Raw genomic sequence first — 22,164 nt, forward strand, 5'->3', positions numbered from 1 at the left:
CGTAGCGCGACCGTGGGGTTGGGGGCGGCGGGGCAGAGGGGACTCCGCGCCCCGGGGACAGGATACGCCCGTCGGCGTCCCTCGGGTCGCTCCCGCACGGCGGTTTCCCGTTCCCTTAGCTCCCCTTCGGGAGAGCCGGTCCTCGCCGACACGGCAGTCGAAGGTGCCGTGGGCGGCCGGTGTGCCGCCACCGAGGCGGAGGGCGGTGCCGTGGGCGGCCGGGGGTGCGTCGCGATTGGCCTCCGGGCGGCGGCTGCCTTGTCAGTTGGGCGCAGGGGTGGCCCCGGAGCCGCTCGCCCAGCCCTCTGACGGGATGAAGCCTTTAGGGGGATGCGGCGCTCCGTGCATTTTGATTAAAGCCCCTCGTCTCCCTCCAGTCTGAAGGCAGGGCACCGGGGAGCACTGGGCGGAGGGGCCTGCACGGGGCCGGGCGAGGGAGAGAGAATCCCTTCGGTGTGTCACGTATGGCTCTATAGGAGAAATCATCTCTGGGAATATTGTGGAAAGGACGGAGTATAAGTTGAAGGCGCCCAGGTTTAACTCACGCTCGCGGGCGCGCAGCATGAAGATGCAGAGGTGGTCCACGCGGTGGAAAACGAAAAGGTGGCCCCGGGACTCGGCCGTGACCGTGCTCATCACCCTCGCTGTCCTTCTCCAGGCTGCGGAGGTCAGAGGAGGTAAGGAAACGGACGCGCCGCGGCCGCCGCTCTCCCCCCGTGTCGGGGAAGAGATCCGAGGCCAGGCCAGGGCTGTCAGAACGCCTCTGCTGCCGGGGCGAGGAGGAACCCTGAGGGCTCGGGCCCGGACCCTTCCGAGAGCCCCTGGGACCGCGGGTGCCCGCTCGGAGCCGCCCGTCCCACCTCAGCGCCGCTCTGGGCTCAGCGCCGCCGAGGGGATGCGCTGGCAGGACGGGATGGTGAAACAAATACGCGTTGCGTTGAGCGATTTCCCGTCGTCCGGCACCCCGCTCGGTTTTTATAGAGTGTGCCTGCGATTTTCAGTTCTGTTGAACTTAGGTTCTTGACGCTGCTGAAGCTCACGAAGTTGTGGCAGAAATTGAGCGACAACCATCTGCCTCCTCGGAGAGGCGAGGAAGGGGAAAGCTGGATGTGGAGACTCCTCTCGGATTTTCTCCTTTCCTCCCCTCGCCTGATTTTTCCTTTGCAAAGGCTCGCAGCGGGCAGAATGTTTTCCAGTGCGACAGAGTAGAAGTATGGCAGGGGCCCTTGGCAGCGAGGAGGGCAACCCCGCAGGTGGGCGCACGCCTGAAGGACGTGCCGGAGGGGAGGGGGCCCAGCCCCGGGCTCCGCGCGGGCAGTGCTGCCGTCCCCAGCCTCCCTCCGCTCTGCCGCCTCCCGGGGGGGGGGAGGAAGAGGGGGGGCGAGTGGTCCCTTAGGTGTCCGTGGACACGGTGGGTGCGGTGCAGCCCGCTAGCGACCTGCAGCAGATGAAGGACACAGAGGCAGCCCCCGCAGAAAGAAAGGGAATCTCTGCCCCCAGGCACGGCTCGGCCCTCGGGTACCGCCGCGCCGTCCCGTCCGGTGCGCTGCGATTTTGTGAGCTGAGCTCTCACATCTGCGGAGCTGCGATGCGTGAGCCGTGGCGGCAGGAGCCCCTTCGCCTCCTGCCGGGCTGGAAAAGCTGCCCGTCTTCCTCCCTCCTTCATTCGTCCCGCAGGCGCTTGTGGGGGCCAACCTAGCTGGGTCTGAGGATTTCATTTTTCTGTGTGTCAGACACAGAATCGTAAAATCATAGAATGGCTTGGGTTGGAAGGTACCTCAAGGATCATCAAGTTCCAACCTCCAACATCTATGAAGGAGTTTTAACTCTCCACCAATAAAGTTTTAACTTTTAGGCTTTTTTATTATTATTACTTTCACGAAGTATTTCTCGGTGTGAATCTCCACTTTCTGAATCAACGGGTGTCCTAATGGCAGCTCAGCAAGGTGATCGGGGTCTCCGTTGAAGCCCTTTATACCTGGTCACAACCTTGGCGGTGTCAGCTCCGTCAGGGCTTCTGCCCCCTGCTGGCCCCATTTCTGCCAGAGATTTGTAGGGGTCAAATTTCATCCTCGCTGCAGTTCCACGGACTCCAGTGGAGTTATGCTGAGGATGAATTAATCTCGCAGAGCTTCAAAGATTCGGTTCTCCGTTACTATGTCAAAACTAAATTTACTGAAGAAGAAATGCCGTATAGAAAGGCATGATGGATTTTGATGTTTTATGTCACTTTCCCGTGAGCACAGTAGAAGTCACTCTGGTGAGCAAGATTTATGTAGATGATCTTTTCACGTTGTGTTGACACAAATGAAAAGTTGAATGAAAATCTAAACCCAAGCAGCCTGGAAAGCAAACAATCAATCAAACAAACAAACAAACAAAACCCCAGAAGTTAGCTGGTACTTCCTTAAAAATTTTCAACATTGAGCACATTGATAGGTTTTTAGGTTTTATGTTTGGTAACTATTTTAAAAATCCTTTCCTCTAGTCCTCTGTATAAAAGACACTTTGGAAAAAGTGCTTCAGGCTTCTCATGTTTGTAGGGGCATTCTGAAGAGAAATTACTGCTTGCACTTTTAGCAAATACAGTGTGCCATTTACGTAGAGATGCAGGGAGCTGTCTGTGCAGGGCTTGATCTGTTACTGAAGTCAGAGTATTTCCACTGGCTACCAAGAGAGAAGAATTTGGCACAATTTCCCTGATTGAGTATGAGGGAGATACTTCAGTGTTGTCTTTTGCCTATTCTACTTTTCCTTAAAGTAGTTTAGAGATAAAATAGGACATAATACCTCACATTTGAAAGCTGGAGAGGGAAACTACTCAGATAGAATAGAATACTGCAGTGGGGAAACAATATGACTAAGTGCAAATGCTGCAAGTTTTGACCAGGGTAAAATATGAATCATAGCCCTTATAAAATCTATTACATTAAATCCTGTATTCTTTAATTGTCTTTACATAAAATGCCACTTTGTAAAGAAACGTAAAGAAAATTTCTTTATGTATTTGTATAACGTATTAATTATATATCAGCAACTTCTTAAGACAGCAGAATCTTTTCCATTCAGAAAAATCTCAAAAGATTCCTAAAATTCTTGACTTTTTTTCAAGTTGCTTTATTTAACATAGAAAAGAAATAGAAGTATGAGGTGTCATCCACAGAATCGAGAAAGGAGGTGTGAAGATCTGCTTATTTCTTCTTTAGAAGGGTTATAGAAATGAGAAGGAGTGGAATGGAAAAGCTAGTGACTCATATTTGGTCAGCTCAGTGCCCACCAGCACTTAAGCAGCTCTTTTTAGAAAATATTTTTGCTTTAGGACTCGCCAAAAGTCAACAGTATTCAGTATTTTAAAAGACATCCTTTGATTTCCTTTCCCCTTCCTCACCTTTTAATACTAAATCTATTGGTAATGTGTTTGGAATGAATAAACTCATTTAGTCAAAATGGCATGGCTTCAACACTATAAATTTTTGTAAGGCTCTGGCATCAATGAACTATTGTGATTCTGATTTAATTTTCATGGGCAAGAAATGAAAAATTAGCCTTTTTATTATTTATAAGCTTTTTCAATCCAGCTCTGAGTGCAAAAAGATTTAAGATTTCTTACTGAAAATGGGACTTTAAAGCTGTATAAAGAAAAGATACTTTCTGTGTGAGTGGCAAGTAGATTGGCTCCTAGTATACCGTAAATGCTTTTTACAGTCATCTTAGGAAGTACAAAGGTTCCTTGTGCTTCCCCTGGACGGGCTTGGAAACTAACGGGAGTTCTAGGTGCAGAAGGATTGGAGAACTGAGTCCACTAGTACTGGCCAAAAGACAGTTTTCTTTGTGGGCTCAGTATTGATATTTAATTGCAATTGCTTAGTAAGTAACCCCGGGAAGATATGGATCTGTTTATTGAATGAAAACTGTTTGCTGTATCTGATTACTCTAAACCAGTAAAGAAAAGGTGTCCCTAAAGTAGAAAAGGATTAATCTCTTCTCAGAACTGTTACTGATATGACACTTCTAACTGATTCACTTTTAATATTGAAATAGAATGTGAAACACTTTCATCATTTTTTTTTAAATTTCACAGTGAAATAGCTATTTTTGTGTTAATTTTGGTTTAACAAAATGCCATGATCCTTCAGAAACAGGAAGCATATAGAGGTTTCTCAGACAAAATATAGACAAAAATGATTAAATCAAAGGGAGATTTGGCTAGATTGTACTAGTGATCCTAGCTGAAGTTTTTTCTGAGTCCCAGGGATCAGCAGGTGAAATGGTCCTCTCTTCCCAGTGTAGAGCAAACGAGACTTGCATGCATATGTCTGTTTTACTATATTATTAACATTTTAAAAATTATTTTTTGGGTAAAATATAAACATCACCAGCAGCCATCTGGTGGAAGAATGACTGGTATTGTGTCGCACATTCTCTAGCGTATGAATCTTTGCATTTAATTTAGAAAAAGACCTCTCAAGGATCTCAGAAAGAACTATTCAGACTGCAGGCTGTGCAGAAAAAAAGTTGCTGCACATTTCTCAACTTCAGTTTTGCGTGTACCTATTAAATGTAACTGTATTAAGTACATGTAGAGTGGATGCAAACAGTGTTTTTGGCACCAATTATTGGAATATCACTAGAAAACAATAATCTGTGATACAAAATCTTTTTTGGGTGCATGATGTTTTCTTACTGCTTAAAAAAAAAAAAAAAAAAAAAAAAAACAAAAAAAAAAAAAAGAAAAAGTTGCTGATAAAATTAGAACCTCTGTCAGTAGTAAAGTGTAGCAAAGGGATTGTTACATATTCATTATTGCAGTTGTCTTGCTCAAAGATACTTAATCTCCTCCAAATGTGGCCCTTAATTCCAACAAGGCTGCAGCATAATAACAGAGCAGTGACATTACTGCTGAAGTTACACCTAAAACACACTGGAGCGATTATGTCTCTCCTGGATTTGTCTTATTCAGTGGTGAACAATAGGATTTCCATCTGCCAGCAAGATAAAGAAGTTGCATCTCTCTGTAGAGTTCTCCGCTTCTTTTCAGAAATCCTCCTAGCACTGATTCAGTTATAATTGTTCTGAATATTTGTTGATAATATGGGGGAATAAACTAAGCAGAGCTTGGGTGGAATCTCCAGTCCTGCAAGACTGCGAAGTCTCATGTAATGACACAGATTTGCCCTCTGGCTGGACACAGCAGATGGCAGTTGCTTGAAAGGACACTCATGCCTGTTGCAGTGGCTTATAACTGTACTGCTCAGTATTAAATACCAAGTTTACAGACTGTAAATGTAAGGATTAATTGCTGGCTGTTATAACAATAGTAATAGAATGTGACAGAACTTAAATTCTTTTTAACACATTATCACACATAAAGGGTTGTAAAAATCTTTGTGAATTCTAAGGCTGGGACTTATGTCAAAGCGTTAATGCAAACAGTATGTGAAGTAGATATTATTTGGCAGAGCTGATACTATGGAAGCAAAGTATTTGCTACAAAGCAAATTGAAAGATGTGTTATAAAGTACAATTAAAAACTGAAGATCCAGATCCTGCTACGAGTAACAGCACTAGCAGCCTGCAATTTAAATCAACTGCAGTTATAAGTCAAATTGTTGTCACTTTATGACAGTGTTACCATAGCTTATGCTTTTACTCCATCTGTTTCCTCATCTATGTATCTATTCAAAATATTTTAGTAATCTGAGAGGTTTCAATCAAGCATTCATAGTTTAAAAAAAAAAGAAAGAAAGAAACAGTCAAAGTTTTACAACCTCGCTTTCTGCTTAAGCAGAACTGCAAGTATCAGTAGGGTACAGAAGTGGGACTAGCTTCCTTGGCTTGCTGTCAAATGGGAGATTGTGTCTTTGACAACAATGAAAGTATGGTGAATTTCTGAGTTATACGGTTAAAAATCATTTAGTTGTTTCTCTATGAAATTAAATAGAGTTACTTTGAATATTTTTATTTTGAATATTTTACTTTGAGTATTTGTAAATACTGACTCCAGCTGTTTCTGTTTGTCTTAACACATTCCATTGCTTATAGCTGAAAAATGTACATATGTGTGGTATTTGAAAACTACTGTTTGTCAAGAGATATTTTTGAAGTCTATTAGGATGATTTCTAAATAATTTTAGCAACTTTAGCTTTTGCTTAAGTGGCCTCAGTGTCTTTCATTTTTAATTGCTGAGAGCATACCTTGTCTCTTCCTGTCTACTTTCAAAGAAGGTTTTGCTTTAAGCAATGAAAAGTATAGGAAGCAAAAATGAAATGTCAGCCTCAAAATCTAGGTTATATTCTAGAGCTGTGTAAAATAACAAAACCAAGAAAGAACAATTCTTAATTCTTGCTGAATATTTTAGTTTAAATGAGCCTGCAAGCGTATTCATCAAAGTCATCTGGTGCTTGGACTGCAAGAAAGCACTGCTTGGATTACAGAGACCAGAGCCTGAAGTGAGAACTTAAAAGTGACTGTATTTGAACAACTGGGAAGCTCAGTGAAGCATCTTGGTTAAAATGTGCTTTTGAATTCCTGCCCTTGGGCATTTATTTCAGTATTAATGCTTAACAGATGAAGAACACAGAAAAATAATAATAATTACTTATGCGTATTTAAAAGATACCCATCATGATTGCCCACAGTGACAATAATTAAAATATGCAGTGATAAAAACATGAATGAAAATACTTCCACTGCTTTAGAAATAGCACAAATTTCTTGTAATAGATGTCTCTTGTGCTGTGTCCTACAGTTCAGAAGACTAAGGTCAGCACGTCTACATTGTAACACTGCCAGGGAAGACTTTCTTGCAGGTCATTCATTCATCATTCAGAGCATTTGTTGTTATTTATGTTCTAGAATATTTAGGTCTGTCTGGTCAACTAAATTGCTTGCTGTTGTTGACAGAATCAGAAACTGGCCTAATAATCTGGGATAAGGAATGCAAACAGGAAAAGTTATCAGATTTCACAGTAGGAGAACTGCTGAAACAGTTTGACAAATGGTGGCTAGATAAAAACTATGTAGAAGAACTTTGACAAAAGCTGTATTCAAGACTTTAAAAAAACAAACAAAACAAACCAAAAAAATGACTTATCCCTATTTCTGGCCTGAAAGCACTGTTCTGAAAGGTGAGCAGCAGAAAGCAAAGACCAGCCATTCCTTTAAGATTTTTGTTGTTGTTGTTCACAAAAATATTTTCAGTTCTTACATTAATTTAGCTCTTAGCTTCCTAATGAATGCCAGCTGGATACCATAATCGTAGCAGTCCTTAGAGTGAGCACTTATGAAAATTAAAAATTTAAGAAAAGTCACTAACTGTTGTTCATTATACCTTTAATAAGAAACATGGATTCGAAACAGAGGAGCAGCCAGTACCTTCTATTTGAGTTCCTAAATATACACATAGGAATCTAACCATAAGATGTCCTATTTTGAAAATCTTGTCCACAAATATTATAAGAAGTCCTTTCATCAGTACCCACTAAGTATGCATATTTTAGCCTACCAGGCTGTAATAGCTGCTACTCTTTAAATGATCTTTCACAGCAAGAAAAAAAGTGGACTAAACTTTAAAACAACAACAACAACACAATTTAGAATGGAAGATGAATGTTTCGGCACTCTTTAGTTTTGCAGTGGTTCTATTGGAACAGATTACTGGCAGAATGAAACAATTCCATGCAAAAATATGAAGTAATAGTGCTTTAGAAACATTTGTCTTCCTAAATTTCTCAGATAATGCTCTTTTACTGATGCAGATGCACCCCTTTTCTTCTACTCCAGGGTTGTATCTCACCAATTATGAATTACTGATTGTAATTCTTACAGGCTATTTCCGGGATAATTCCTGATAACACTTCACTTTTGCATTAATTAAAAGAATGGTATTACTGAAGAATAAAGGTAGGTCAGGAAGAAAGCCCATAGTGTTTATTATATATGAAAAAGGAAAAGTCATGTTTGCTAATGTTACTGAAAGCATAGCAAACTGTAGCACACTTAGTTTCCTAAGATATATCTATAAATAAATAATACTTTCTCTATTTTCCCCGTTTAGTCTTATTATTATTTGCATTTACAGTATGTTCACCAGCAAGCATCTTGGAGTGTCTTGTAAATGTAGGTTAAATAGGGAAGGATCATTGTGCCTGGGCTGTCTCATAAAATTAAGAGCCTAAAACTCAGGAGTTATTAGAATAAAATTTAAATATAATAGGATTTCGACCTCTAGTCTTCATTAGGCTCTTGAACAGAAATATATGTACTTTTAATTCTGAATGACTCACTGTCTCAACAATTTCTTGTGGGAATTGAGTAGCCAGAAGTTGCCACAACAGTCACTTTCCTGTCAGTCCTTTTAGGCTGATGGCTATCCTTCCTTCTGAAATTACAGAAGCTGATTGTTTTTCTTTACAAACCCTGTCTTCAATAAAAATCTCCTGAACTGTTTGGTCCTTGGTCACCATCACCATTAACTGCAGTTAAAAATTATTTGCTGTACAGTTCTTGGACAGAGAACAGATGTCAGATTTCGTGTATCCTACTTAAAAACGTGCAGGGCTATCTTCAATGCTCACTGAAGCTGCTAAGTGGCTTGCAGCCCATTATATTTTGAACAGAAAAAAAACTCAAGGTGTGCGACTTTTTTGTTTATAGGGACAATTGTCCATTCTGACTTTCTTAGTTTTCTCTAAAGGGATAATCATATTCACTCAAAAAAAACCTCTTGACAAATAATTTCTTTTCAATGTACACCTGCTCCAAGACTGCTGAGTACCACTATATGCATCTGTGATAGGATCACTACAGATGTTTAAAATCTTGAGATCTAAGATATGAAATCATAAGAGAAATCCTTTTTTATGATGAACTGCAACGGTTCATGGAACTGACCTACAAACTGCTTCTCAGTAGAAGTTTATGTAGGAAAAGATGGTTATCTTATAACCAATTAGCATATATAAGTTAAAAAGAATTTTGGGGGAATCACTACATAAGTATGCTGAGAATTTATTTTTCTGCATATAATTTTAGTAACAGAGTGTCCAGGTCATCTTCCATCAAAGAAATTAACCCAACACAGAATTTGTCAATTTGTGACAGCAGCAGACTCAAATTTCCAGTAAGAAGCAGTGAATGGAAGCTGATAAGTATGGGAAGAAACAGGAGCTGAAGTGTTCCTCATGCTTAAGTGAAAATTGATAGAAACACATCAGCTTTTAAAAGAGATTTGGGATAGAAACACATTGTATTTATATGAACCAGTACAATTCTACTTGCAGTGTGTGTTAATTGCTTAACATTAACATACCTAAAATATACATTATTGTCACTCAGTAGCTTTATATGTTTTATATACTATGTATTATATTTATGTATTATGTTGCATTATTTATGATTTTTCTTATATTAATTATTTATATATTATTTAAGTAAGCCTGTATAGTAAACCTCTTTTTGTTTTGGATCTTTGCTGCAGCTGGTCAGTAGTTAGAAATTGTAATGAAGCATCTGCTGTAAATCAAAATCTTTACTTAACTATTTATTTCTATGGAAACTACCACAAAGAGCACAATAACTATTTGAATGGGGAAATTCTCATCTACAAAAAACTATTTTTCAGTGTAGTCACCACCATTAGCTATGCACTTGCACTGGCAATGGATGTGAGTCTGCATGTTGTACTCAAAAACCTGTACCAATGGAGCTGACACACTTGTCACCACCGCTGAAATATACCACCCACTGCTTCACTGGGCTCACATCTGCTGTTTGGTCTCCATAAATGTTCAACAAGCATCAATGAACGTCAATGAGTGCCCATCTCTTAACGTGTGGGAATTCAGTGACACACCTTTGCTTCATATACACTTGTGTTTCAGACACCATTTTGTCAGACTGCCCCTCTGCTGCCATCTGTCAAGTGGCAACAAAATGTAGAAGGATATAGGTGGGAAGGTTCACCCTTTACTGCCATACCATCAACATCTGCCCTGATGTTGTGGGCCATCATAATAAAATGAGAGGCATCACTTTCAGATGACTCTTCAGATCACTTTCACCCTCATATACTTATATACAGAATTTGAATCACGGCTGCTGAAGCACAAACAATAAATTTTATTACCTATCACTAAGATATTGTTTGCCATGATCTTAGTTACAGCAAGGGTATTTATTTATAAATTAGGAAAAGATTAAATACCATTCATTTAATTACCACCTGCCATTGCATTTAAAAAAATCCAAATGTTATCTACCAGCTTTGACCATACCAAGGCAAACTGTCTTGACAAATACAACTTGACCCTGTCTTGTGATTCTTGTGCTTTTACCTAGAGTTATGTGGGCACCTATCAGAAGCTTTTCCATAGGTAGACTTGATCATGCTGGGCATTAATACAGTAACTAGGGTAATTCCTTAAACAAGGAGGCTTATATCATATGTTGAATAAATCATCACCACAGACTGTCTATCCAAAGTATTTCAGTCTGTCTTTTTGCACAGTTTCTCAGTCTTTCATTCCTCTTATATGATAGTCTATATTATTATTACCCTTGAGCATCCTCCATGAGCAGTTTCAACCAAAATAAAGGTAGAGTCATATTACCTAAGAGATACTAGCTATGATTATGAGGATGATGCATTTTAGAGTTAATTTCCATTTAGAGATTGTGGAATGGAATTAAGTGAAAGCTGTATTTCTAACTACGACAATATAATCAGCATGTAGTCTAGTTTTTTAAAGGTTCTGTTCAATCTATGATTTTATATTTTTAAAAGATGTGATTATTAAAGCGTTGAATGTAAAGCACTGCCATAGGATTTAAAGTAAATGTATCATTGTATGTATAGGAAGTCTAGTCTTCAAAATGCTAACAAAAAACCTGCAACAAAAAAACGTATTAAGTTTCCCTCATGTAATTCATTATCATAATGTATCCTGACCTTGCAGTATTACACTGTGATCTGGGATCCAGTTTACAGCTAATTAGCCCCGCTGAGTTCTAGATGCTCCTTATTCACTTAGCAGGACCAGACCAGAAACCATTTATTATGCTCAGTTATTTGCTGCTTTCCTTTTAATTTTTTAAAAGGGAGATGCCAGCAGAGGTGGATTTTCTTCTTACTTAACATGCTTTTACACATATTTTGGTATAATTTAAACTAGCTTAGAAGTTCTTATGTTTCTGCCAATCTAGTTCTGTCTTGCTCTTTTTTTATTCCACAGGAAGTAAATAGAAACCTTAGGGTGGGGAAAGAAAGCAAAGGAAGCTTAAATATAGTCTATGTCTTACATTTAATATGAACCAAATGTTCTTATCCGTACCAGTATAAGTGTGAAAAGTTCACTGGGTGAGTAAAGGTACTTCAGTCATACTGCAGTAATGAAGAACAGAATTAAAAGTTACAAGTGGGTGGCAATCCTGCCCATGGTGGGGGGTGGAATTTGATGGCCCCTTCCAACCCAAGCTGTTCTATGATTCTCTGATGTTATTTCAGGTGCTGAGGTAGTACATAGCTAAAATTTTCTTGTACTTTCACGTTTTTGAAAACTATGAAATTATGCTGGAGCTATCTGATTAACAGTATGGTATACTGAAAGATGATAAGACACTTAGGATCATAGCTCATACACCTCTCTGTTCTAAAAATGTGATTTCTGAAGGATTCTCCTTAATCATTCCTGAAATCCCAGCACTTATGAACTGTTTTTCTCTGGCTACTATTGCATAGTCTGTTAGTGGCAGTGAAAGCTGCACATTGACTTTTGTTTTTCAAAATAAGGATAGATACTATTGATATTCTCACTGTAGTATCTAATGAGACGAATGACCACTTGCAGTTGGTACTACATCATTGGAAACATGAAAGAGTGGAAGCTTGCATTTTGTTTGCAGCCTGATATTCAGGAGAGCTTTGCCTGAGAAGTGCAGGTTCTGCTCTGGAGAAGATAGGCTTCTTTACATAGGCATGTACTGAGGATCTGGCTGGTTCGCCTGCAGGAGGTGGGCTTCAAGCATCAAGCCAGTGTGGCCATAAAGTCACTGCCTGAAGGGACTGACTTTCAGGATCTGGATCCTGTATTTTGACAAACTTATATTGTCCAGTTTTCAAAACTGATACATAAATTCCACAGGGAGAATTAACTGCACCCCAGAGACTGGTGAACAGAGCTTCCTGATTTTGTTTGTTTGTGGTCTATTTCTTTGCAATCTCAAATCTTAGTGCTAAGTCAGAAGGATGCAAAAGTATATCATTAATTTGCAGCTTTCTTCTCATCTGAGAAAACTATTAAGGGACATTATATTAGAGAGTAAAATAAATAAGTTCTTGTGAGTGGCCCTATGTCTGCTAATAAATTAATGGTGTCCCTTATATGCAGGTCTTGGGATGACACAGTAAAATGGGAGGTATTACTTTGAGAGCAGCTCTCATACAAATTGTAATCCTAATTTGAGTTTCATACATACAGGCAAACAGCGTGGCCTTGATACTGTTTCTGGCTGCTTCTTATTGTTTCATCCCAGAAATTATGTGGGAGAAACATGCTAGAGGAGAGATGGTTTACAGGAAGAGATGAAGCTCACAGGTCAGACTGACACTGAGCACTGCAGAACCTTACGAAACTGGCAGAGAGCAATCACGGTCTCTGTTGATAGCTGCTAGACTGTGTTCTTCCCTGAATTTGAGAGTCATCTTTCTACCTCTCTATCCTGGTCTTCTAAGCAGGTCAGTTGTTGGCTATGCAAACATATTTCTCATCCTCCTTTATACTTCAGACAGGATAATTCTAAACAGTTAGAATGTAAGTTCTGCTGTTTTCCAAGACCTGTTTATTTTTGGCTGGATTCCCAAATGTGTGAGCTTTGTGACTTATTAAGAGCAACTGCATTTAGTGCTTTCTGTAGAGGTCTTGTGTAGGTGATTTGAATGTGCATGGTGCACTTCTCAAGAATTTTGAGACTAATGCCATATCAGCCTGTCTGTAAATGTAAGGATAAATATAGGTGTTTATGGCTGTTCCAACTGCATTTCCATATTTCCATAGTTTCAGTAAATATAAAAAGTGTTGAAATTCACCAGAACAAAATTTCTAGTATGAGAGTATGTTTGCAGAAATCTAAATATACGACAGCTTGACACAGAAAAAAAGTAGAGGCAAAGTTTTAACACTGAGGCCCTATTTTCAGTGGCACTGGCAGCTATGAGACTTTCAGGCCTGAACTATAGTTCAGTAACCAGACAGGTTGCATCCTAATCTGATTTTAAAAATGGCGTACACAAGAATGTTGCAAAAATATTTGAGGAAGAGGCACAAAATCAGAAATCCTGTGTTTGGATGATGGATGAGTGTCAGGAGTTGGATTTGATGATCCTTCTGGATCCTTTTCAACGGGGGATAATTATGATTCTATGAATGAATGCTAAGTAGGTTTCTATGAAAAGCATGCTTTTGTAGAGAAGGATATTAGAATTTATGAATTCCTGTCTGCTTTTTTATTGGAGATGAACTGATTAATCTTTTTTTAAAAATTTATATGCCTTTTCTATTTAGAAACCACTGTAAACTGAGTAGTTTTTTTTTTTGTTTTTTTGTTTTTTTTACTGTTCATGAGCCTTGACTCACAGTTTGAGGAAATAAATATCACCTATACACTTTTAACAAATGTTCATTTTTGTTATTTAGAATTTGTGGTTTGAACATTGCTCACTTTTATGATTCTGTTTTATGACTGGAAGTTTTTTAGCAGCAGAATCAGCATGAAGTAATGAATAATCTTGTTTAAGGATGAAGACTTTTCTAGCCAGCCTTTGTTCTAAAAAAATAATGAAGAAAAATAATCTGGTACAAATTATATAAAAGAGCAAAAGAAAAAAGAATGTAGCAGTGGTTGACTTATACTTTCACTGAGTTTTCCAGTGACTGATTTAAATTAACTATAGATACTGCAAAAATAGCCATCAGCTATCGAAAACAATGTGAGTGTTCCTTCAGTAGCTTTAGAAATATGTTTACCTATAGAAAGAGCTTTATACGTACTAACATCCAGAGAAATAAGGCAGGTTTTTCAGAATTTGCAGACTACTGTAACTTTGCTTTCAAAATTGTTTGAACATATTGAATCTGTAGGACATTTTAAGTAACAGAGTTAGAGAAGGTATGTACTATAGCATTTATTCAAATTGTATGTAGTATTAGCTTGTAATAAACATTTAAGATTTGTATTTAATAGCATGATCAGATGAAAAATTTAAATGGAATTAAAATAAAAAAGTAAAGCTTATGGGCATTATTTGTGATTATATTTTAAACCAGAAGAAGTTATGTACATTCTGGGCTGATTAAGAAAATCTCAAATCCTGTGTTATTCAAAGTTAGGTTTAACACATAGTTGACTTCATCATATTTGGCAATAGAGGAAATAGAATAATAGAATCATAGAATCACTCAGGTTGGAAAAGACCTTAAAGATCATCAAGTCCAACCATGACCTAACTAAACTACCCTAACAACCCTCCGCTAAATCATGTCCCTGAGCACCACATCCAAAAGGTTTTTAAACACATTCGGGGATGGTTACTCAACCACTTCCCCGAGGAGACTATTCCACTGCTTAAAAACCCTTTCTGTAAAGAAGTTTTTCCTGATCTCCAACCTAAACTTCCCCTGGCTGAACTTAATGTCATTTCCCCTCATCCTGTCACCCGTCACCAGTGAGAAGATGCCTCAGTGAGGGAAATAATAGCAAAACTGGCTAGAAATAGTAAGAAAAAAGAATAAAGACAGATGTGTCCAAGAGGAACTCTAATTAGAATACCACTTTGCCTATGTTTTCACACTTTCATTTGTTGCATGAAAGCAATCCTTTAAATAGTTGAATATGCATACACAATGAATTTGAGGGCTTAAGTTAGTATTTATCAACTTATAAAGTGAATACAGAGAGTAAATTAGCAATAGTCAATGCTGCAGTGCATTTCAAGGATATGTAGAAAGGTCGTATTTCCCAAATACATTACTCAGCTTTGATAGTCATGTAAGATTTTGTTTTTCCAGCTGTGGTGGTTATGAGTTTGTCAACAAGAAAGCTGCAGAAAAGTCCTAGTGGAGAAATGACCGGTTAAAATCATGTTTCCATTAATGTATATATATATATATATATATATATATATCTCTCAGGGAAGCCATTGTCTGTAGGGTGTATGAGAATCAACACCTGATTTTTTCTTCAGCAGAAAACATGTGCAGTAGGCAAACTATATTCTGTCACTGCTTGCTTATTCAGTACTTAGCCCTTTTTCTGAGGTGAACTTCCATTGATTAAAGATATTATTATTATTATTATTATTATTATTATTATTTACTTACAGAGTCAGTGGCACAGAGTCTGGTTGGAAACCTATAATTAGCAGTGTTCCCCAGAGGTCGGTGCTGGGTCTGGTCTTTTACAAAGCTGGGAGGAGTGGCTGGCAACCAGAAGGACATGCAGGCATTTAACAAGATCTAGACAGACTGGAGAGTTGGGCAGAGAGAAAGCCAATGAGTTTCAACAAGAGCAATAGTAGTCTTGCATCTGGGGAAAAATAACTGCATGCATCAGTACAGGTTAGGGCCTGACCTGGAAAGGAGCTCCGCAGAGAAGGATCTGGTTGTCCTAGTGATCAGCAGGTTGGCCATGAGCCAGCAGTGTGTTCTTGTGGCTAAGAAGGCCAGTGGTATCCTGGGGTACATTAAAAAGAGCATGGTCAGCAGTTTGAGGGAAGCGATCCTCTCCCCTCTACTTTGCCTTGGTGAGGACACATCTGGAGTGCTGTTTCCAGTTCTGGGCTCCCCAGTTCTAAAGAAGACAGCGGTCTCTTTGAAAAATTTCAGCAGAGGACAACAAAGGATGATAAAGGGCCTGGAGCATATCCCATGGGAGGAAAGGCTGAAAGACCTAGGACCCTTCAGTCTTGGAGAAGGCTGAGAAGCAATCTCATCACTGTTTATAGACTCAAATGCATGGGATTCAAGTCTGTGGGATTGGACTCTTTTCAGTGGTGAGCAACAGTAGAAGCAAGGAGCAAAAACTGGAACACAGGAAATTCTATATTAAGGCAAGGAATACCTTCTTTACTGTCAGAGTGACAGAGCAGTGGAACAGGCTGCCCAGAGAGGTTGTGGAGTCTCCTTCTCTGGAGATGTTCAAGACCTGCCTAGATTTCTACCTGTGCAACCTGCTGGACTCAATTTCCAGAAGTCCCTTCCAGCCCCTACAATTCTGTGATATATTTCAAAACAATTTTGTAACGATCTCAGTGAAATAGTAGCTCTGAATTTCTTTGGATCTACAATTTTGAACTGTCAGACAACAGGCATAAATGCATTGTAGTTGGCACCTAAAGACAAGACAATCCATTTGAATTTTGGCTGGAAAATAATGAAACTCCTGAAACTGAAAAACCTCTTGCAACACTACTGTCTAGGGTAGCAGCTCTGTTGAAAGGCTATAGAGCTTCACACAAACAGAAAGCTAAGCATCAATTGCATACCATGACTGTAAATAAGCCTAAAACATACTGACCTGCATAAAAAGGAGTGCAGACAGCAGACGGAGGCACAAAATTTTTCACTTTATTTGATTCAGCACTCATTAGACCATGCCTTGAATTCCCAGTGTAGGAAAGATAATGATAAACTGAAGTGTGTCAAGTAGGTGGCCACCAAGACAGTCAGAGAAGATGGTTGGGTGCCTTTTCTCTTTAAGGGCAGGTTAAGTAGCACAGGTCTTTCTTTTACTAAATTTCTAAGTAAAGATCTGATGAATGGCTTAATTCTGATAAATAGTAGACAAAATAATCCATTCCACTAACTTACTTTCTTTGGACTTCTGACTAAAGATGTTCCTTCTGAAAATCTAGTTGTTAAGTAAAGATTGATCTAAATACATCCATTTCCTGGTGCTATTGTAGGTAGAAGACAAGTAATTCCCTAAACTTTGGCCATTCTATGATTCTGTCTGTGCACTCCTTGCAGTCAAAACAGTTTTCTTTTTCTCTAATTGGAAAAGAGATAAGCTTCTTCCTTATGACATGGCATTTGAGGAAGCATTCATAAGAGTCAAAATATTTCCTAATGTTAGCAACTCTAGATTCAGCTACAAGATTAGTAGCTGAATGCTTCTGAAACTTTTGAAATTAGTTCTAAGTTACTCAATAAAATAATGTGTTATAAATTTAAATCACCAAATTTCCATGCCTTTGGAAAACTGATTTTCAATGAGTCTAAGTATTCATATATCTGATCATAACATTTCTGTTAGATTTGATGAACCTTTACATATTTAAAAATTAATAATCCCGTTAAAAGAGCATTCTGATGTAGGAGTTGTCTGCAGTAAATCAAACCAGGATGCAGTTACTGTTATGATTACACATATGCTTTTGCAATGAAATGCATTTTCTTCTTAAAGTCTGCTAATTGTGGAGATATAAGATGGTAACTTATTTTTTTTCTTTGTCAGCTGAACCAGTTGATGTGCTAAAAGTATTAGAATTTCATAATTCACCAGAAGGAGTATCAAGAACAGCAGGATTTTGCACTAACAGAAGAGATTCAAAAGGCTCAGATGTTGCCTACAGAGTTTCAAAAACTGCACAGCTCAGTGCCCCAACAAAGCAATTGTACCCAGGTAAGATTATCAGAAAGCTATTACTTTGTTAAATTATCTTACTGCCTGTCCATTTACGGTATCTAAAATTGCAGCGTGTAGTCCATTGTCAGTACCACAAAGTAATTCTGTTATCCCTAGAAGTGTGACTGCACACAAATGACAGGATGTGCTCTTAATCTGTGGAATGAAGCTGTTTTTATTGGTTTCAGTGATAAAGCTTTTCAAATTCTGCATCACCAGTAGAACAAGTCTGTAAGCCATGTTACCCAGTTTTTCCATGATTTTGTCTGAAGGAAAGCTTATTTGGTGGCTTTGGCATGCTTCCTCTCGATTCAGTAGAGCATTTAAAAGCAATTCTTTTTATGCTGGTAGAAATGAGTTGTGATTGGCCATTGCAATAAGTTATTTAAGAGTATCTGAGTATTTGGAGGACTAAACAAGGCTAGTTGTGGACAGCAAGTAGTGTGATTCCATCTTCTCTCAAATTTCTCTAACACGAAATAATCACATTTTGGAAGAAAATAATTGTACGTTGAAGAAGGGCTTTTACTCCATTAGTTTGCTATCACTCTTCATTTGACCCAAACATATTGAGGAAAATGATTATAAGGATATTAAAAGAAATCCTGAAACATTTAATTTTCCTACTTTGATACATCACATACAGTTTGATTAAGTGTCTCTATAAACACAGTTGTGAGCAAAGAAAATACCTTTTTTCTCTTTTGAAGTTTCAGTCATATAGACATCAGCAAAGATAAAATGGTCAAATATTTATTACTTTCTAGCAATAATGCATTCCTACAGGAATATGGGAAACAACTACAAACAGTTCAAGCATATCTTGCATGTTCGTTTTAATTATCAATTCACTTTTTTATTTTTGGTAGAAAATCAAAGTAAAATTAACTAGAAAGATAAAATTTGTTAATTTTTAAAACATGTCAACAAAGTTACATGTAGTTAACAGAGCTCACCACTTAAAAGTACTATTCACTGAATGGCACTTGACAATTTACAATGCCTTACCAATATCGGTATGATTGTGTGTAGTTGTTATTTCAAGTAAGTAAGGGTGTCAGAATGGAGATTAGTCTTTCTTTAAAAGGTGCAAAATGATCCATTATACTGAAAAATTGCAGAAGCTGCACTGTGTAATTGTCATCCTTATATTCTGAGCTTTACAATGTGTATCCTTGAAGCCAAGTGCTGTGAGAAAAAAACTTTAAATGTTCATTTAAATACAACTGGACAGATTAAACTGACTTTGACTCATTGATGTTGAAAGGAGTTTAGAACAGCACAGGCACTTTGTGCTGAATGAAAACCTGAGTCTCAGAGAGCTTGGGTTGTCTTGCACTTGCTCATGAATGATATCGTAGCATGAAGAGGTGATCTGGCAGCTTCACTAATAACTGTTCACTTGATTCTTACTTGAATGCCAGAACAAATATTTACCTCATGTTGTTGGCTGACTTGTAAATTTCTATAGCCTTTGACGGCCTTAACTTAAGTATTCCTCTTCTTAATGCTTTCAGTTTATGCATTACAACTTGGATGAGTTTGCTTGATTTCAATGGCTTGTTGCAACATTTGTGTGTGCAAGAAGTAAATAAAAAGCACAGATCACTGATAATGTGAAAAGAAACTACCACAAAACTTTGCTTAATACAAGAAAATGTCATGCTACCTTCTACTTCAGTGAAGAGCCTAGAAACAATTTTTAGGAAGTGATTATGACAATTGCTTCCTTTTAAGTCCTGCAAGACAGACATCCTCTCCCCACCACAAGAAATCCTTCATTTTCAAAGAATATTCTTATAGATATTTGGATGTGTCTGTCCCTTTTTCTTAGCATGAAATTTCTTCATTTCTTTTTTAATGATTGTGAAAAGACAACATGTGAAAACCAAGGTTGAGTTGTGAGATGCCATTTTAGCTAAACAAAATGAGTTGTAATCCATCCTATGCTTGCTTCCATCTAATTCCTATGACTCATCAGAGAGTATAGGTTAGCTTCTAGCTTCTAGGGAACTAATGATAAAAGCTGAGAGCATCAATAAATTCATCATTTAAAAATAGATCTAATAATATTCACCAACCAGAGAACAACAGACACTGATTTCACTGATTGGAAGGCATTGTACAATTGTAAAAGTAACTGTTGAGAATTTTGTCGTACTGATTATTTGTCAGTTATTAAATATCTTTTACAAAAGAGTGTATAAATGACAGGAATGTACATCCAGAAATACCCAAAGATTTTTTTTAGCAATTTTCCTCCAATTTTTTTTCTATTATTTTTTGTATTGTCCAAATAGAACAACATGAATAACCAAGAAATTTAGTAGTTTAGAAGGCTTTGATATCGGTTTCAGTTGAGTGTCCAAAACCTGTATATGCATAAACTTTAACATTCATTTTCTGTTAGAAAGTTCTTTATTTTTTGAATTTTAAGATGAACAGTGCAGGAATATTACTTATATTCACACAATGTATGTGCAAAATCTGGAAATATTACATCACTGCAGTGATAACGGGAACTACTGAACAAAGTAAGAGTCATCTTTAGTTATCTTTCTGATAAAACTCGTAAGTTCTTTTGATAGGATATAACCCGAATGAAGAGCACATGCCCAGAATAGATGTACACATCACCTGCCTTAAGCATTTTCTCATCAGTTTTTAAAATCATTTTTAATGATTTAAAAAGTTAAGTTGTACACGTTAAGAATTAAAGCAAGACCACAGTTACAAAAGAGAGCAAACATTTTCTTATGGTAGTTTTCTCTATATTCATTTTGGAGAATAAACAAAAAAAAAAAACAGATTATATATAGGATCCTCTTAGAGAAAAAATAAAATGACCATAGGGTAGTTACAGAATTTGTAACAGTATACTTTGTTCTCTTTGCAGATGGAGATTTTCCAGAAGATTTTTCAATACTGATGACAGTAAAACCTAAAAAGGGCATTCAGTCCTTCCTTCTGTCTGTCTACAATGAACAAGGAATTCAACAAATAGGTGTTGAAGTTGGAAGATCCCCTGTCTTCCTCTTTGAAGACCAAAATGGAAAGCCTGCCCCAGAAGACTATCCTCTTTTCAGAACAGTCAACATTGCTGATGGCAAGTAAGTGCAAAATTTTAAGGTGGAAAAAAAAAAAATAAATCACATCATATAATGGTCTTTCCAAATAGGTACTGCAAATAATTAACTAATTATGAACAATTTCCATATAGTTGAACTGCTGTGGTACAAAATCAGAGGAGCTTTGAAACGGAACACAACTCCAGCCTGAAATGGAGTACAGAGCCACCAATAAAACCAAACTTCTCTATTTCTATGAATTATGAGGAATTCATAGTGAGGAATTAGTGAGTGAGGAAATAGCCATGGAAGGTAAAAGTAAACTAAAGAAGACTCTTGCCGTTTTTTCAGAAGTCTGAAATAATAGTCTCACTTTAAGGGTCATCTACTCCATTTGAAGGTGATATGAAAACTGAAAGTAAATTGACATGAGAATGCATACTTTTTCCTATCCTGAGCTAAAACAATGGATGAATAAGATCTTTGATATGCCTGTGTATAAGGAAATTAGGGAAAAGTCAGATGGAGAATTAATTTGAAATGTTGCAAGGATTCACACTTCATCGTTATTAAAGGGAATTAATTTCAAACACTTAATGCATTCTAACTACAGGTGTTAATGCTTTATACTCTAACTTCCCTTTGAAGACAAGCAGTTGTTTCCAGGAATGCCATTCTAGTGCTTTTTGCATTTGTTATTGTTTCTTTTGAAGACATATATCCCTTCAGAGAATTAATACTTATTGTGCCACAGTTCAAGAAAAGCTGCCAGAAGCATCAGAAATGCACAAGATGGAATATTATTACATCTTTTTGTTTAATTAACAGATTGGTAGAGGAAAAGGTGACAAGTAAATTCAACTACAATGATATGTTAGTAAATTAATACAAAGATAAAGGAAATATTTTTGAAAAATAATTATCAATTATTATGACTTGAGTTGCCACACAATGAAATTTTACCATGAAACCTGAACATGGCTCTCAAAATTTCACCTAAACTCTTTAGAATCTGATAAAAAGAAAAATCAAAATGAGAATATTCTGCAGTGGGCATATAAAACTTCTAAGCCAACTGAAGTCAGTCACATAGTGAGCTATTTTTTCCATTCATTCAGCTTTTGCATGCTTTCAAAAATGGACTGAAATTTTCATTCTGATTCAGCTCTTTTAGGAAGGATCTAGGGCAGCCACCTTCATCTCAAAATGAAATATATTGAAGAAGTGTAAACAGTGTAATATGCCTGAGGATTCGTGGACAGTTTGCTTTTATAATGATAATATTTAACTGCGATCCAGAGCAAACATGAGTGAGCTCTGGCTCACTGATACTGTTTACCAGTCAGATTCCAATAGCCTTGAGGTGTCCCCCTTTGTATACAGCAGCTCATTGTCTAAGTTGTCTCACTGAAACAG

At 37.9% G+C, this 22,164-nt stretch overlaps 1 protein-coding gene across 1 annotated transcript in view; it reads left to right on the forward strand.

Moving 5' to 3' along the window:
* Window positions 1–340: 340 nt before the first annotated feature.
* Window positions 341–22,164, forward strand: part of COL11A1 (collagen type XI alpha 1 chain) — a 131,574-nt gene continuing 109,750 nt past the window's right edge. Inside the window, exons 1-3 of the mRNA XM_042873859.1 lie at window positions 341–677; window positions 17,510–17,677; window positions 20,577–20,790. Coding sequence (XP_042729793.1) covers window positions 563–677; window positions 17,510–17,677; window positions 20,577–20,790 — 497 coding nt within the window. The 5' untranslated portion in view covers window positions 341–562. The remainder of the gene's footprint in view (window positions 678–17,509; window positions 17,678–20,576; window positions 20,791–22,164) is intronic.

This window comes from Lagopus leucura, unplaced genomic scaffold (genome assembly GCF_019238085.1).
Source record: "Lagopus leucura isolate 7727_CA_CO unplaced genomic scaffold, USGS_WTPT01 Super-Scaffold_100009, whole genome shotgun sequence".
Classification (NCBI taxonomy): Eukaryota; Metazoa; Chordata; class Aves; order Galliformes; family Phasianidae; genus Lagopus; species Lagopus leucura.